The sequence below is a fragment of the Pelodiscus sinensis genome, chromosome 13 (genome assembly GCF_052426305.1).
Source record: "Pelodiscus sinensis isolate ZL-2025 chromosome 13, ASM5242630v1, whole genome shotgun sequence".
In the NCBI taxonomy this organism is placed as follows: Eukaryota; Metazoa; Chordata; order Testudines; family Trionychidae; genus Pelodiscus; species Pelodiscus sinensis.
The window spans coordinates 33,281,508-33,297,646 of NC_143064.1; the positions used below are offsets into that span (position 1 = coordinate 33,281,508).

Sequence of the window (16,139 nt, forward strand, 5' to 3'; positions counted from 1 at the left end):
TGGGGGGCAGGCTTTTAAGACAGCTTCCCGTGCAAACAGGCTCCCAAGGAGCTGCCTCCCCTCCTCCTGCCCCGCCCCTTCCCCCAGCCCCATGCCGAAGAGGAGAGAGACGGGAACCAATGCTCATGGGAGCAGCATTGCAAGGGGAGGGGGCAGGTGGATCTGTGGAAGACAGCGTTCATGGAAAGCCATCTTAAAAGCCAGCTCCAGCCTGCTTCCTCCACATGCTGCTGCCTCTATATTTGAGGCAGTAGTGTGAAGAGAGAGGGGGAAGCAGGCAACTCCTTCCTGGGAACCAATACGTACGCTCCCCGGGAGCACTGGTCCCCACCTGTCCTCCTCATCCCAACCCTGCTGCCTCTGATGAGGACCAAGCTCATTGGTTAACCATTTACACTTCCACATCCCTAACTATGACCACACTGCCTTTTAGAGCTTTACACGTGAGAACAAGGAGGCACAGAATGCATGCACAAGTCTGACAAATACTGCATTCAAACAAATCCAATCTCTTGCACATGAGCATCTATAGGGGGCTCTACGCTGACAGACACAAAGAATGAATTTCTGTATCTCTCCCCCCTCTAAGTCATTTTGAAGGCATTTAATTTGGTATTTTAGGATTAGAATGTTGCAATTCTAATCACTATTAAAATGTACGTCAGTGAAGAGAAATAGTCTCAGAACAAACAATCAGAAGTCTTACTTGTCTAGTATAGCCTGTTTAAATTATCCTGCAATTTAGAGATGTTGCAAAACACTGTAGCAAAACTAGAAATGGCTTTCAATTATAGACCTGTTTTCTACTTACATTCCAATCAACTGTTGAAAAAAAAGGATGTCTCTTGATTTCTTCAACTCCATCTGAACCTGCTCCTGTAATTATAGGGAACAAAAGTGAGTAAATCAAAACCAGCTTCAGTGTAAAACAATATTGCACTAAAAGTTAAACACTTGGTTTCTTGGAAAATTGCATGGAGTACTGCCTAGGTTTAGGACTTACAAACAAGAAAGCTATTTGACAAAGAACAGACTGAAGTATAGGTGGGAGGAGTCACAATAGTTGAAGAAAACGATCACATTTAAAAGGAACTTAGAAAAAGGAAAAAAATGGGCTTGTTTCTTGTTTACTTCTTTTGGGTATATAAAGAAACTCTCCTCAAAGGGCAACTTCACATGTATCAGTTTACAAAGAATCAGGAGTACCGCCCTGCAAGACACTAATTAATCAAATATTAAACCTTCTAACAAATAGCTGGAGACGATGGCTGGGGAATATGTTCCCCCCCCATCAGCTGCTTGATTTTTTTGGCACCTTAGTTCAGGATAACAGCCATATGGATGGTCTAATAAGTCACTGTTCCGTGTACCTATGGAGAAGGGGCTGCCGGCAAAAACAGTAAAATGGGATGCTATATTAAGCCACAGACAGTCATGCTGAGAGAGGTAATAGAAAGACTCCTTTTTTTCCCTTGAATGATGGCCTGCTGACTAAGGATGTAAGTGAGTAGTCGAGTAGTCAAGCTGACCACTCGCCTCCACCCCCTTGCTGCCTCCGTAACAGAAGCAGCAGCCACTACTAGTGGGAGTCGGCTTAAAAGCTGGTTCCCCCCAGCATCGTCTCCATGATGCTACTTCCCCCACCCCACCCCACGCTGCTGCCTTGGGGAGACAGGGGAGGCTGCCGCAAAGCGGTTTCTGCCCGCAGCTAGCCCAGGTTTGCCGCAAGCAGAGGCTGCTGCTGCGAAGCAATCCCTGTTCGCGGCGGCCCGGATTGGCCTTTGCAGAGGCTACTCTGGCAGAAGCTCCTGTTCGCAACTTACCCCCGCTGCACCTCTGTAGTTTAAATGTAGAAGAAGCCATGCTGCCTGCATATCCAGTTCTTACTACATTTAAGTGGCAGAGCCACAGCAGGGGTAGCTCCTGGACTGAGGAAGCCTTTCCTTATCAACTAATTGTGTAGTCAATACAATTTTTATTGACAACACGATTAGTGAATTACCCACCTCTTAACATCCTTACTGCTGACATTTTTAAGACTTGCAAAATGGGCTTCATTGCTGAGCGAATCCAACATAAAATGTCAGGGCTACTCGACTCTGGAAGCGCTGGGGGCCACAAAGATACTCAAAGTACATGCCAAGGGCTGCAACTTAATTATAGTTGCATATACATGCAAATGTATGCAAACAGCTTTTTTCACACTGATGGGCATGAATACAAAGATTAAGGCAAGACTACTCAACACACAGGCCCCATTTAAGTCAGTTGTGCTGATATTAATAAAATGCAATATTTACCCCATTTCCACCCATATGACAGCACTTTTAATGAGCAATGACAGTCCAGGAATTTAACTACTAAAAAGCATATCAACAGAAGACCATTCTATTGACTACTTTTTTGTTTTGGCTCCCACCCACGGGCCGCGTGTTGAGCCCCACATAAACCCAAATCGCATTACAGGCAGCAAACAAATGGGCCGCGTGTTGAGTAGCCCCGTAATATGTGATAAAGTTTAGTAAAACACTACGGCTATGATGTACATCATATTAAAATTGATTAGAATACAGATTCAGAGTGCAAAGTCTTTAGGTGACTAAGAGGAGGATAAACTGGTTCTAATTCCTGCAAATCCAATTTATTTGGTGTATCCAGTTAGCAAAAGTTCATGTACTCCAAAGCTCCCTTTATAGGCAGCATGGCAGCTTTATTGGCAGCTGCTTAAAAGGAGATATTGAATTGGAACTCTACAGAATGCTGCACCCAAAATCTAGGTGAACAACTGGTCCAAGGAACTCATTTTCAGTCTACCTTCCTCTATCATTTGCTCAGGTGAGCCAAACTTAGAACAATCATACTGAAAACTTGTAGAAATATGAGAAAATTAAATCTGTTAAATAACCAAGAACTAATATGGCTATTCAATTAAGTTTCACTTCACAATTAAATTGCTCATAAATTACATTGTAGATGGGCCAAAAGAACCAACCAAAACAAGAGCATGTTACCTAATCTATTTGATGGATTCCTTTTAAACAACATCCTTAGAAGGCTTTGAGCTTCAGGGCTAAGGAATTGTGGCATTCCAAGTTTTGCTCTGGAGAAAGAGAACAGGGAAATTATGACTAAAAAAAAAGAGCATATTTTGCTAAAAGTGCTCTAGTTGGGCTTATTTACTGAAGGTAAAACACTATCATCAGATCTGTCAATTAATGTCACAAAGGCAGTGAAATTCTATGAACAAGATTTCAAATTTAATATTAAAAAAGCTACTAGTTTATTTGTAGAAAAAACACATAGGCAGGTGTAGTGCTTTCAAACAAATAAGTGGCTTCAAACTAAACATGCATAAAGCCCTTAAAGTTAGAGTTCAAGTATACATAAATCTATCCAAACATGCTAAAATATGACAAAAAGAAAGCATTCATCTTTTCCTATCAGAACCAACTTTGGAAGGCACTTGGAAATAGCCAACACTGGAATGAACAACACCCCCCCCCTCCCCCCAACTACATAAGTCACCTGTTTGTTTCTCTGCCCAGCACTGGAATGTACCTTCATGTCACCTGTTTTTTCCTCCACCCAGAAAAAGTCTCAAGAATTAGATCATTAAAGTTGTTAGATAAGGCCAAATGGGTCAACTTCACTGAGATTTTGTAAGCACAATTACTAATTTTAAACAACTTAAGTGATTTGAACAATAATCTTAATAATCAAAGCATCAAATTCAGCCTGGAATTTATCAGAATTGTAACATTATGCTACACACACATTCATTATGCTACAAATCTTGAAAAAGGTAGTTAAGTATTCAGTCTTCTGCATCAATGCTGTTATACATTAACCACAGGCACTCCCTTCTACCATGCATCCAGGACAAAACCCCACCTCAGAAAGTCCCAAAAAACCAAGGGTGGGCAATAATTTTTGATAGGGGGACACTCCAAGATTTTGGTAAGTAGTTGAGAGCTGCACTCTTCCATTATATTAATGGTGGAGGTTGGGTGCAGAAGGAAGGTTGGAGTAAGGGATGGGGAGAGTTTGTGTAAAAGAGGAGATTGTGACCTGGGGCATGAGACTGGGATTCAGGAGTGGGGGTGCACAATCTGGTAGGGGACTGGGACCTGGAATATGGGTGCAGGGATTTGGGATGCAGGATCTGGGAAGGAGTATGGTTGCAGGAGAGTATGCTGGCCTAAGGGAAGAGTCCATAAGAGGAGAGAATACAGGATTTCGGAGGGAGTTCTGACCTGGGTCAGGCATGCAGGACGGGGTGCATGGTCTGGAAAAGTATATAGGGGCTGGAACAGGAGTGCAGAAAGTTTGGGTTACATGGAGTGGGGTGCAGGATGGGGGCAGAGGACTAGGGGAGGGAGAGGTTAGGGTGCCAGGGGCTCTGGCTGGGAGACCTTACCTGGACAGCTCAGAGTCAGTTACACAGCAGGTTCCTTAGTCAGGGCCCCTGCCTTCCTCACCTCTGTACGTGCTCAGAGTAGGTTTGCCACTCTGAACTCAACACTGTGAGCCTGGGAGATGGGGGGGGGGGGGAAGCACTTCGCATGCTGCCTGTCCAACAAACAGGCAGCTGCTACTGGCTGGAAACCGGCCAAAGGGAACTACTAGACATGGGGCAGCATGAGAAATCTCTCACCAGGCTCTCAGAATCAAAGATGCCCACATGGCCCTGCAGCTGGCTTTTCCGAGTGCTGAGCAGGGGTGGGGCAGGCAAGGAGCCAGCTGAGGTTCCTGTGGGCCAGCTCTGGCCCGTGGACCATAGTTTGCCCAGCCCTGCACAAGACTTACCATTTAAGCTGCAGAGAACCCTTCTCTGACCACTCACAAAAGCAGTACACTCTCTCTCCTTCATTTAAACAATGGCAATAGTGTACAGCTAGGACTCATTTACAGTCACAACTATAATCTTGTCTCACTTATTACAACATAGTTGAATCTATTCTATTCAGGAAGTGTGCATACGCACAGAGAGTATAGCGCATAAACAATCTATATAAAAGAGATTCTTTTACATTTTAAAATAAGCGATGTTGCAACATCAGATAACCAGCATATAGACAGGTGCTTGGTAAATGAAGTCTCTAGTGTGCTTTACTATACCTATTTTTAATACTGGTTGTACCTCTTTGGGATCTGACTAGTCCTGGATGAGGGATTTTGCTGGATCAGGGAAGGTCATTTCTGGGCTCACCTCATCACTGCCCTCACCGCCTGCCACCTCCACCCCCGAGCCACGGAATCGCTGCCAGCCTCCCAGCCAGCTTCCCTCTGCTGCCAGCTTCTCCGCAAGCAGGGCTCCTGACCCCACTGTGGCAGCACCGCAACCAGCATGCACAGCCCACTGCCTGGCTCCATCCCCGCGAGGCAGCCCTCCTTGCTGCGGTACAGTTGTGCCATCGGGCGACATGCCCCGCTTAGGCTTCTGCCAGGCTCCTGGTTGTGCTGCCGGGTGGCCCAGCTGACTCCCAGTCTCGCGAAGCAGTTACACTGCTTGGCTCCAGCCCTGCTGCCTCCCGTACCACAACCCCCTCAGCATCAGCACCAGGCATCAGCCCTACTGGTGGGCTCCTGGTTTCGCAGCCTCGCTACTGGGTTCTAGCACCACTGCAGGGCTCCCAGCCACCAGCCCTCCATTGAGACATCTGTGGTCCTGCCGGACCAGGGATGTTGCTCGACCAGAGTACTAACTTTACACAAGCACATAAATTTATGCTAACAGTTTTAATCAGGGGTGGGTAAAATCAGGCCATGGGGCCGAATACAGCCTGCCAAGCATTTCTCTCCATCCCGCCCAGGTGATTAGCAGCGTGTGCATACTTATAGCTAGCAGCTTATGTTCAGATGCCCCTCTCCCCACCTTGCTCCATCCTGCACCTATGCAGAACAGGGGGAGGGGAGAGTGGTAAAGTCAGGGTGTCCCCTGGCCCTATACCCCATCTCTGCAGAGCTGGGGACACACAGCAGAGGTGTTCCAATGTAAAGCATGGATAGTAAGTGACTCAGAGGGGTGCCTGTTTAAGAGGCAGTGCCCTGTTTCTATGATTTCAGTGCTTGTGCATGTGAGCTCTCTCTCTCTCCCCCCACCCATACCCCATCTCAGCAGAGCAGGGGAGGGGGAGACAACAGAGCAGGACAGTTTTCCCTATCTTAAAGAGACAGCATGTGCCTTCTCTCAGATGCTTGCCCGCACATGCACTGTGTCACTGTCTCACACAGCCAGTCTGTGCCACACACTCTCCCATATCTGGGCCACACAAACACAATCTATGTCACAGTGTCTCACACACAGAGTCTCTCTCTCTCTCTCTCCTTCACACTCTGTAGCCTCCAACCCCACCCGTTCTGCTCAAGTCCCCTTCTGGGGGGCCTGAAAGAGAGCAAATTACAATACACAAACTACAGTATATCTACATTTTCTGTTATTTTCCAAAAACAAAAATAATTCTATTAAAAGAAAAATACTTACTTCAGTATCATATTCATAGTTTCATTTCGATCTTTACCTTGAAATGGTAGTGTACCAGTAAGCATTTCAAACTGAAAAGCACAAACATTTAATCAACATCAAGTTTTTTTTTTAAAGTACTCTTACAAGATTTTAATTAACATGGTATTGCACTTGGAGTACACACACAAAGATCTGAGAATTCTTCAAGGCGATTAGCAAATGCATATTAATTTTAACTTTAAAAATATCAAAAAAGTTCTCATTTTCTTTTCAAAGGCAAACTACACAACAATCAATATTTCCTGTACATGGGATAAAAAGATGGCAACGCATCCTGGAGGGCTGTACTGATCAATGGAGGATCATGGATCACAATTCAAAAGCTATCTGAGAAGTTAAATTGATTTCTGCCTGAAGCTATATACTGCTAGACCACAAAAAAAGCAGCCAAAAAGTTTGTTTGCCTTGATTTTTCCTCCTCAGTACAAATGCTAATGATATAACAATTTCCTGTCAACTCTGGCATACATTACTGGTGTATTCCACTTTTCCATGCTGTTACTTCAACGGACTTATCGTCAAACATTATTAAATGAATGCTTTGCCAAATTCAGGGGTTTTTTTGTTTTGTATTTTCTTTTTAGCTAAGAAGCAAAGTGTCAAAGAAACATTTAAATCAAAGACTAACAACAACCTAAAGTGATTGAATAAAATTGTTCAAAATCACATGTTAATAATTCTTAAAGGTATGTATTTCCTGATGGTCTAAACATGTCAAGATTCAATTTATTTCCAAACTATTGTTTCTTTAGTAGTAATCCAGTTACCTGCTTCTTCTTAATCTAAAGAAGTTCTAATTCAGTTTGAGCAAGTTTATTCTAAATAAATTTAACATTACTCTGGAGAGGCATGCAAAGTATTTGACTGGAAACAACATTATGCAATTAATTATACAGTACCATGAGAACACCAAATGACCACCAATCAGCACTCTGGTTGTGGCCTCGCCTGTTTACTACTTCAGGTGCCATGTATTCTACAGTACCACAGAAAGAGTAGGCCTTCTTTTCTTGATCTACTGATTCTTTGCTGAGTCCGAAGTCTACAACAACAGCATTACAAAGATATATCTAGTAAAGAACTTTAAAAACAATATTCTAAACAATCTTTTCATATTTTGGCTTCAAACATTGAAAGACTGTTTATGAATGAAGAACCATTATTCTAAAGCTTACTGGAGAACAACAGTTTAATAATATATTACTCAATCTATTTTAGAGTGCCAGGAAAATTTGAAAGCGAACTGAAAGTCTCAGCAACCATTATTGTTGCTTAGTACACATACAATTAGGTATTTAAAACCTTAAAATTATGAAAAGGGTATGCTTTTATTTTTCTTATTTGCTGAGAGCTTGCTGCTTGCTTTAAAGGATTCTCTCAAGAATGTTTCATCACAGAAAACATGCACTGAAGCCATGTCTACACTTACAAGCTTACAGCAGCACAGCTGAACAATACAGCTGTGCACCTGCAAGAGTTTTCCCAAAATAACTGCTGGGGCAGATAGCCTTAAATTACAGAAAGAAGCTTTTGTAAAATCAGAATATGTCTACACTTAAAATACAGGCAGTCCCCGGGTTACGTACAAGATAGGGACTGTAGGTTTGTTCTTAAGTTGAATTTGTATGTAAGTCGAAACTGGTACATATTGTAGGGGAAACTCTAGCCAAACATTTCTCCAGAGCTCAGTTTTATTCTCCCACACCTCACTTCCCTCAGTCCTTTATTCTCAAGCTGAGGTGTCTGCTGAGAAAAGCCGCTCCGTGTCTCCCTGGTCTGCGGGGGAAAGCAGCTAGTGCGGGGTTGCCTCACCCCGTTTGTAAGTAGGGATCCGATGTAAGTCGGATCCATGTAACCCGGGGACTGCCTGTACTACAAAGGTACAACTACACCACTGCAGCATTACAATGTAAACACTACCTATGCTGACAAGAACGATCATAGAATCAAAGAGCTGGAAGAGACCTCAGGAGGTCAACAAGTCCAGCCCCCTGCCCAAGGCAGGACCAATCCCAACTAAATCAATACAGCCAGGGATTTGTCAAGCCGAGACTTAAAAATCTCTAGGGATGGAGATTCCACCACCTCCCTAGGTAACCCATTCCAGTATTTCACCACGCTCTTAGTGAAATATTTTTTTCCTAATATCCAACCTAGACCTCCCCCACTGTAACTTGAGACCATTGTTCCTTGTTCTGCCATCCCTCACTACCATGAATAGTGATAGAAATGTAGCCGTATTAGTCTGGTGTAGCTGAAACAAAATACAGGACTATGTAGCACTTTAAAGACTAACAAGATGGTTTATTAGATGATGAGCTTTCGTGGGCCAGACACACTTCCTCAGATCAAATAGTGGAAGAAAATAGTCACAGCCATATATACCAAAGGATAGCCTTTCTCCAGCCTCAAATCCCTCTCTCTCTCCACATAGGTAATGTGCTCCAGCCCTCTAATCATTTTGGTTGCCCTCCGCTGGATCCACTCCAATGCGTCCACATCCTTACTATAGTATAGTAGTAGAAGTAAGAAAAACTTCCTTTTGTTTGTTTTAAACCTGCTGTCTATTAATTTAATTTGGTGATTCCTAGTTATATTGTGGGAATAACTTTTCCTTATTCATTTTTTCCACGCCAGTCATAATTTTATAGGCCTCTATCATATACCCGCTTAGTCTCCTCTTTTCTAACCTGAAAAGTCAAAATCTTTTTAATTTCTCTTCTTATGGGACCCATTCCAAACCCCTAAAGATTTTTGTTGCCCTTTTCTGAACCTTTTCCAATGCCAATATATATTTTTTGAGATGAGACGACCACATCTATATGCAGTATTCAAGTCAGTATAGCTAAGTCTCTCAAATGTAAGGATTCACACCCCTGAGAGATGCAGCTATACCACATTATATTCCTAGTGTAGATGAGGCCTCTTCCTGTTTGAGGCAGATCATATGTCTCCTGCAGACAGTGTCATAAGTTGATTAATAAAGATAGTTAAAAATGAGTAGAGGTACAAAAAGATGATCTCCACAAAAGATACTTTTTTCCTAGTTTGTATCATCACCACTAATTTTATCTGTGATTCTTGATGTTAGCCCAATTGCAGAGTGAGCTTCCTGAGAAAAGAAACCTTTTCCATAAAAAAGAACAACCGCAGTGGCCAGATTTTCAGAAGAGTTCAGAACTCATTTAAGTGTTAAAAGTATCCAGGCTCTCTAGGAAACATGGTATGATTTAGCCTCAAAAACAGCTTTTCATTCATTTATCATTAAAATAATGAGTTGCTGATCTCTCCTGAAATCTAGCCCTACAGGCTTTTAAGCAGGCAACCAGAACTACAGGCAGTCCCCGAGTTACGCGGATCCGACTTATGTCGGATCCGCAGTTACAAACGGGGCCCTTCCTCTCCCTGGTCTCCAGCAGACCGGGGGGGGAAGCAAAGCGGCGGAACACGCGGGCAGCGGACAGGGCTGTCCGCTACCCACGTGCTCCGCGGCTTGGCTCTGCTTTGCTCTGCGCCCCCCCCTCCCCTGTTCCCCTGGTCTGCAGACCAGGGGGACGGGGCAAAGCAGAGCCAAGCCGCGGAGTGCGCGGTCAGCTGACAGCCCAGACGCGTCTGGGCTGTCAGCTGACCGCGCACTCCGCGGCTTGGCTCTGCTTTGCTCTGCTTTGCCTCCGTCCCCCCGGTCTGCAGACCAGGGGAACGGGGGGGCAAAGCAGAGCAAAGCCGCGGAGTGCGCGGGCAGCTGACAGCCCAGACGCGTCTGGGCTGTCCGCTGCCCGCGTGTTCCGCCGCTTTGCTCCCCGTCCCCCTGGTCTGCAGACCAGGGGGATGGGGAGCAAAGCAGAGCAAAGCCACGGAGCCCGAGGGCAGCAGGACAGCCACGGCGCGTCTTTGCTCCGGACACCTGTGGTACAGCAGCTGGGGCGCTGCCAGTTGGTCCCGTAGCGCCGCTCTGGGCGCTACGGGACTAACCGGGCAGCACCCCAGCTGCTCTGCCCCAGCCGTCCTGATTCAGCCACTGCTGGTCAGTTTCAGCAGCGGCTGAATCAGGACGCCTGGGGCAGAGCAGCTTGGGTGCTGCTGGGTTGGTCCAGTAGCGCCGAGGAGCGGCGGCGCTACTGGACCAACCCAGCAGCACCCCAGCTGCTCTGCCCCAGGCGTCCCCAAGTCAGCCGCTGCTGAAACTGACCAGTGGCTGACTACAGGAAGCCCCTGCCCCAGGCTTCCTGGAATCAGCCGCTGATCAGTTTCAGCAGCAGCTGACTTGGGGATGCCTGGGGTTCTTAAGTTGAATCTGTATGTAAGTCAGAACTGGCGTCCAGATTCAGCCACTGTTGAAACTGATCAGTTTCAGCAGCGGCTGAATCTGGACGCCAGTTCCGACTTACATACAGATTCAACTTAAGAAGAAACCTACAGTCCCTATCTTGTACGTAACCCGGGGACTGCCTGTAGTGTAAAAACGTAAACAAATGGTCCTGTAGCACCTTAGAGACTCACAAAAACTGTAGTCTCTAAGGTGCTGCAGGACCATTTGTTGTTTTTTTTAAGTTTTTTCAGTTAGGGTACATCTATACAGCAGAGTTATTTTGGAATAACTGCAGTTATTTTGAAGTAACAAAATGTGTCTGCCCACAGCAAGTGAGACATTTATTTTAAATAATGTTAAAATGGAGGACTTCTTACTCTGACTCCTGTAGCCTTCATTCCACAAGGAGTAAGGGAAGTCAAAGGAAGAGTGTTCGTCCTTCAACTTCCTGCTGTTGAGACAGTGCCAAAAGCCAAATTAAGCTATTTCAAACTTATCCGATGTAGCTGAAGTCGCATATCTTAATTCAACTTTTGCCCTGTTGTGTAGATGTACCCTTACAGACTAACACAGCTACCCCTTTGAGACAGAAGTAGTGTGTCTGACTTATCTAAAAGATTTAGTGCATCTAAATGTTGAAAGAATATAAGGCTCAAAACAATCTAATAAAAGCATGAAAATGACTGCACTGCAATTAAAGTAGAGCAAACTTTGGCTGAAGGTTATGCTTTATGGCAGGGAAATGAAGTCAGAAACTGCTGCAAAAGGTAGATGGTGATAAGTGTTGTGGCACTGACTTATCCCCACAGGAATCAGAGGTCTGAAGGGCATAAAAGTACAAGCCCCAGGCTGGGAAAACCTCCTTGTTGGCAACACCCATCCTCCTCCTTTCCTTCTTGGAGGCAAATATCAGGTTGGGTTAGTTACTCCTTTTCAAGAGAGGCTGGGAAGGAATTTTTCCCCACACCACCAGATAGGCTTTCGTGAAGTGAGGGTTTGGTTTTTTGCCTTCCTATCAGCAGGTGTCAGGGAGCATCTCTTCTGGTACAAAGAGGCTGGGGGTGAGCTATATGCTGCAACTTGTTTTGTAACTAGAAGATTCACCCAGTATTACTTGTGACCTTACTCAATTTTTGGTTTTGCTTCACATAAATCATTGTTCTGGGGTGGGGTTGGGAATGAGGGGTTCAGTACACAGCCTATCACAGGCCCCTCACTGCAGCAGCTTGGGGCCAGGTGAGGAGCACCTCTGCATGGCTGCCACAGCTCCAGCAAGCTGGGGGAGGGGTGCATGTCCCCCAGCTGAGGCAAGTATAGGTTTGTCTGCCCCGTGCCCTCCCCAGCCAGATTTAGGAATGGAGCAAACTTTGCATTTTCCCCTCGCTCCCTGACAAAAGGGAACAGTCAGCAATGTTCCTATATGAATGTATGGTGGGGCAGCTGCGTTCCCCCCTCCCCAATTTCCCTAAAAGACACCTGGGCGTTAGGATGCTCAGGGCTGGGGCAATACTGTACTGGGGACATGCCCCTAGCCAGCCCCTTTTATTTGCCTGGTGATTTTGTCTGCTTTCTATATGGTTATGCATATACACATGGTGGAAGGGGGGAAAAGAGCTTCACCCTCCTCCACACAACTAAACCCTTAACTTGCTTTTAGTTATGATAAGAGGAAGATAAATACCAAATTTGGCAGCCCCTAGCTCATACCATTTGGGAAGAGTCCTTGAACAAACAGACTCACTCACTCACTCACAGACAAACTCGATATATAATAGATTGTTGGAGCAGATGCCCAGTGCAGGTACTCCATAAGGCAGGCATCCAGTGACCAGGTAAAAGGCCTGGTAAAGGATTTAAAGAAGTTGCTGGATAAAGGAACAGAAAGGGGGAAGGAGGGTTGAGGACTCCTGATTGGTACGTCAGGGAGCCAAAAAAAAGCGCAATATCAGAGCCTACATTAATCCTCTTACGAGGGTGGTAGAAAGTAAAGTCCAAGATATGGGTTGGCTAGAAATGGAAAGCCCTGGGTAATTATTTGAATAAACATGGATTTGTCTGCACTGTACACTTTATCTGATGGGCACTCTCAGAAATCTTGTGGCCTGATTAAAATCCATATCAAATATCCTCTGCCCTTCTTTCAGTATACCCAGACAATGCACACCTACATGAAAAGACACCTGGTTTCTTCTAATATGTGAACACACAGGAGCATATTGAAATTTGAAAGCAATGTTGCTCTTTGCTGTACTTCCTCTTATGTGCGGATAGAAGGACAGAACCAGCTAATTACATATGCTCCATATGCTGTTGTAAAAATATTTATTTCGGAAGTTGGCATTTAGTTCCATTTAGAGTCCCAGACCCAACTGTCACAACTATCACATCAAGCTTGCTCAGCTTGCAAGATATCAGCTCACTCACCTTCTCTCCTTTTCTACTCTAGATACACACAAACTTGCCAAAGTCAGATATCAAGTACATATTTCAGTTTTCTTTTCCATTGTAAAATGGAAAATGGAATTTTATAAGTATTTTTAACTCAAAAAGCTTCTTTATAAGCAGCTTCTGAATGCTGATAGGAAAAAGCTCTTGTAATTCTTTGGAGACTTTTCTTTCCCTTAGAACCCAATTAACACTAAATTTAAAGTACTGATGTATCCTGTGAAAAAATATAATCTTGTAGTCTTTATTTCTTACCACTTCCACCCTTTTGATCCTACTTCCACTAGTCTCTGAAGTGTGAAAGCCCCAAATGGCAAAGGTGTTTGAATATGGTCAGGAAAAAGGACAATCTAAATTAAATGCCTCAATTTTTATTTTTGGCATTTCAAGTAAGAGAAACAGAAAGCAAAAGAGAGAAGTGCTCAGAGCTGAAGAAGTCTGAGAGATTGGTATCCAGAAATCAATAATACTGAATAGGGATTCAAATCCCTGATGTTTCCTAAGAGTCTAAAGCAAGTGTGAAGCAAAAACCATATCCTGTAGCGCTTTTAAATAAGGAATATCCAGTAATTCTGCAATTTAGGAAAGAATAAAAGGTTACAGGAAAAACTATTGTATGTATTTAAACTCTCATCCATTTAATACAATATATAATGAATCTTTAACCTGGCAAGGTGGTTCTATTGGTTGTTAATATTTATCCAGAATAATATAAAATGGTCTTTATGTTATCAGTGGCAATATTATTTTCTTGTTGTAATATAATTTATAAATAAACTAATTTACATAAGTACAAGGTGTTGTGAGTCTTGTTGGCAAGCTTTATTTTCAAGCACCACTTTTTTGGGGTAAGAATTTTTCTGCATCTTTGTTTTTAAGCTCATTACACTATAATTTCTGAACTCCCATTTTATGTTTTTGTAAAGAACATTTTCTATTTTAGCAATCATGTAGTCTGTACTAAATCTTTTTCTTTCCTTTCTTGACTGAGTCAGCATTATTGGCATTTTAGTTTTGCTCACATTATCTGCTGATTTTCAGATACAGACAATTTATTAATCAACCTGTATATAAGTCACTTCAACCTGAACAGTGATTTTTGTTATTGATGAAATATCATCTGAATTTATCTTATTTTTAAAAATGAATTAGCTTTCAATGTCTATTTTATAAACATGTTTAACCACTTTACCAACAGAAATTAACCTTTGTGGCGGTTCTTTTTATTTTTTGGTGGTAGGTGTAATACAAATATCATGGCTCCAATCTTTCTGTGTAACCCATGAGGGCAGATTACATTCATGTGGAGTCACACTAATTTCAATGAGATTCTGCATAGGCTTGATAGTCTGCTAATGGAGATCAGATAAAACAATCCGAGGCTATATAATTTATTTTAAAAACGTAAGTACTGGCATATGAGATTGTCATACAAGAAATTATGCAACTCTACACTAAAATGCCTTAAGCAAACAAAACCACAAGCCGATATAAAAACAGTCTGGCTATATAATATTTTATTAAAATATTTAAGAGCTATACTATTAAATTTTACCTACCTGTTAACTTGATATGTCCTGCTTCATCAAGCAAAATGCTGAAAATTAAAATTCACATTCACCAATACACATAACAGGAATATTTATATAAAGCATTTTAAATATAATAAAGCAAAAAAATCAACCAACTTTCCAAAATTCTAATTTAATAAATTTGCACATTATATTTCAATAAATGCATATATTTAACCACTAAATCCAATATGGATATCTTATAAAAAATCTTTTATTCTACTTTTATATCATTCTAAATATGTATAATAAAAATGCAAAGAAACAAACAATACAGATATAGTGGATAAAATATATTTTACTTTACTTTTCTGGCTTCAGATCCCTGTATACGATCCCCAAGCTGTGTAGATGATCCAAAGCAAGGGCCAGTTCTGCGAGGTAGAATTTCACATCTTCCTCTGTAAACATAACCTAATAAGAACTGTATAGATTTACCTTCAGATCTTGTCAGTTTCTAATACTGCAATCTAAAAAACAGACAGTTCTTCTGCTTTCCTAAATTTTTTCTCATAACTACTATGTATTATAAATTCAAGAGGCAGTTTCACTAAATACAGGTGATATGCAAGAATAAACAAACTGTCAACCACAAATTTTTCTGTAGATCTAAACCTGAAAGTTATTTAATAGACTTCCTCACAACCCAGCTCTTACAAAATTAAAAGTAACTAGGAGGCACTGCCTCCTGCTCGCTATGTTCGCCAAGCCTCCTCTCTGGGGGGAGGCTTTCCCAGCTGTCCTCCGGCCCCCCTGGCCACCAGGGTAGGCCAGGCCAAGTCATGGCAGCCCTACCCTACCCCAACTCTCTCCCTCTGGCTGCCAGGTCTGCCCAAGGCCAGACCAACCCCAGCTCTACCCTCACCCCATTGGCCACCAGGGGGTTGGGCCAGGCTGAGGCTAGCCCAGTTCTCTCCCTCCATTCGCCAGGGTTGGGCTGGGTCGAAGCTGGCCTGGTTCTCTCCCCCGGCTGCTGGAGGGTTGAGCAACGCCTGAGGCTCTGCTCTCCTGGGAGGGTTCGAGGCCCCACCGGCCCTGGCTCTTCCCCACCCCCACCCTCAGCTCCAAGATCTTCCTGGGCTCATGCCCCACCCACTCCTGCTCTTCCCTCCTGCTTCCCTCCACCTCCAGCTCCTTCCACCCCCATCCTGGCTCTTTCCTTCCCCTGGCTGTCAAGGAGGGGGACCAGGGCAAGGCTGGCTTGGCCCCAACCCTGACCTTGAGAGAGTGCCAGGGTGTGGGGAGGGGGCCGCTTCCAGCCCCCCGGATCATTGGCGAGGAAGAAGGC

The 16,139-nt window shown here is 43.7% G+C and overlaps 1 protein-coding gene across 5 annotated transcripts in view; it reads right to left on the minus strand.

Moving 5' to 3' along the window:
• RPS6KA6 (ribosomal protein S6 kinase A6) overlaps nt 1-16,139 on the minus strand; it is a 123,258-nt gene that overhangs the window by 48,884 nt on the left and 58,235 nt on the right. For all 5 annotated transcript variants that reach the window (XR_012906857.2, XM_075940767.2, XM_075940766.2 and 2 more), the window contains 6 exons: nt 15,159-15,265; nt 14,840-14,877; nt 7,426-7,568; nt 6,485-6,555; nt 3,012-3,100; nt 812-876 (listed from right to left, as the gene is read on the minus strand). Coding sequence is in view for 4 of the 5 variants with exons in the window: in XM_075940767.2 (XP_075796882.1) it covers nt 812-876; nt 3,012-3,100; nt 6,485-6,555; nt 7,426-7,568; nt 14,840-14,877; nt 15,159-15,265 (513 nt within the window). In the remaining variant the exon portion in view is untranslated. The remainder of the gene's footprint in view (nt 1-811; nt 877-3,011; nt 3,101-6,484; nt 6,556-7,425; nt 7,569-14,839; nt 14,878-15,158; nt 15,266-16,139) is intronic.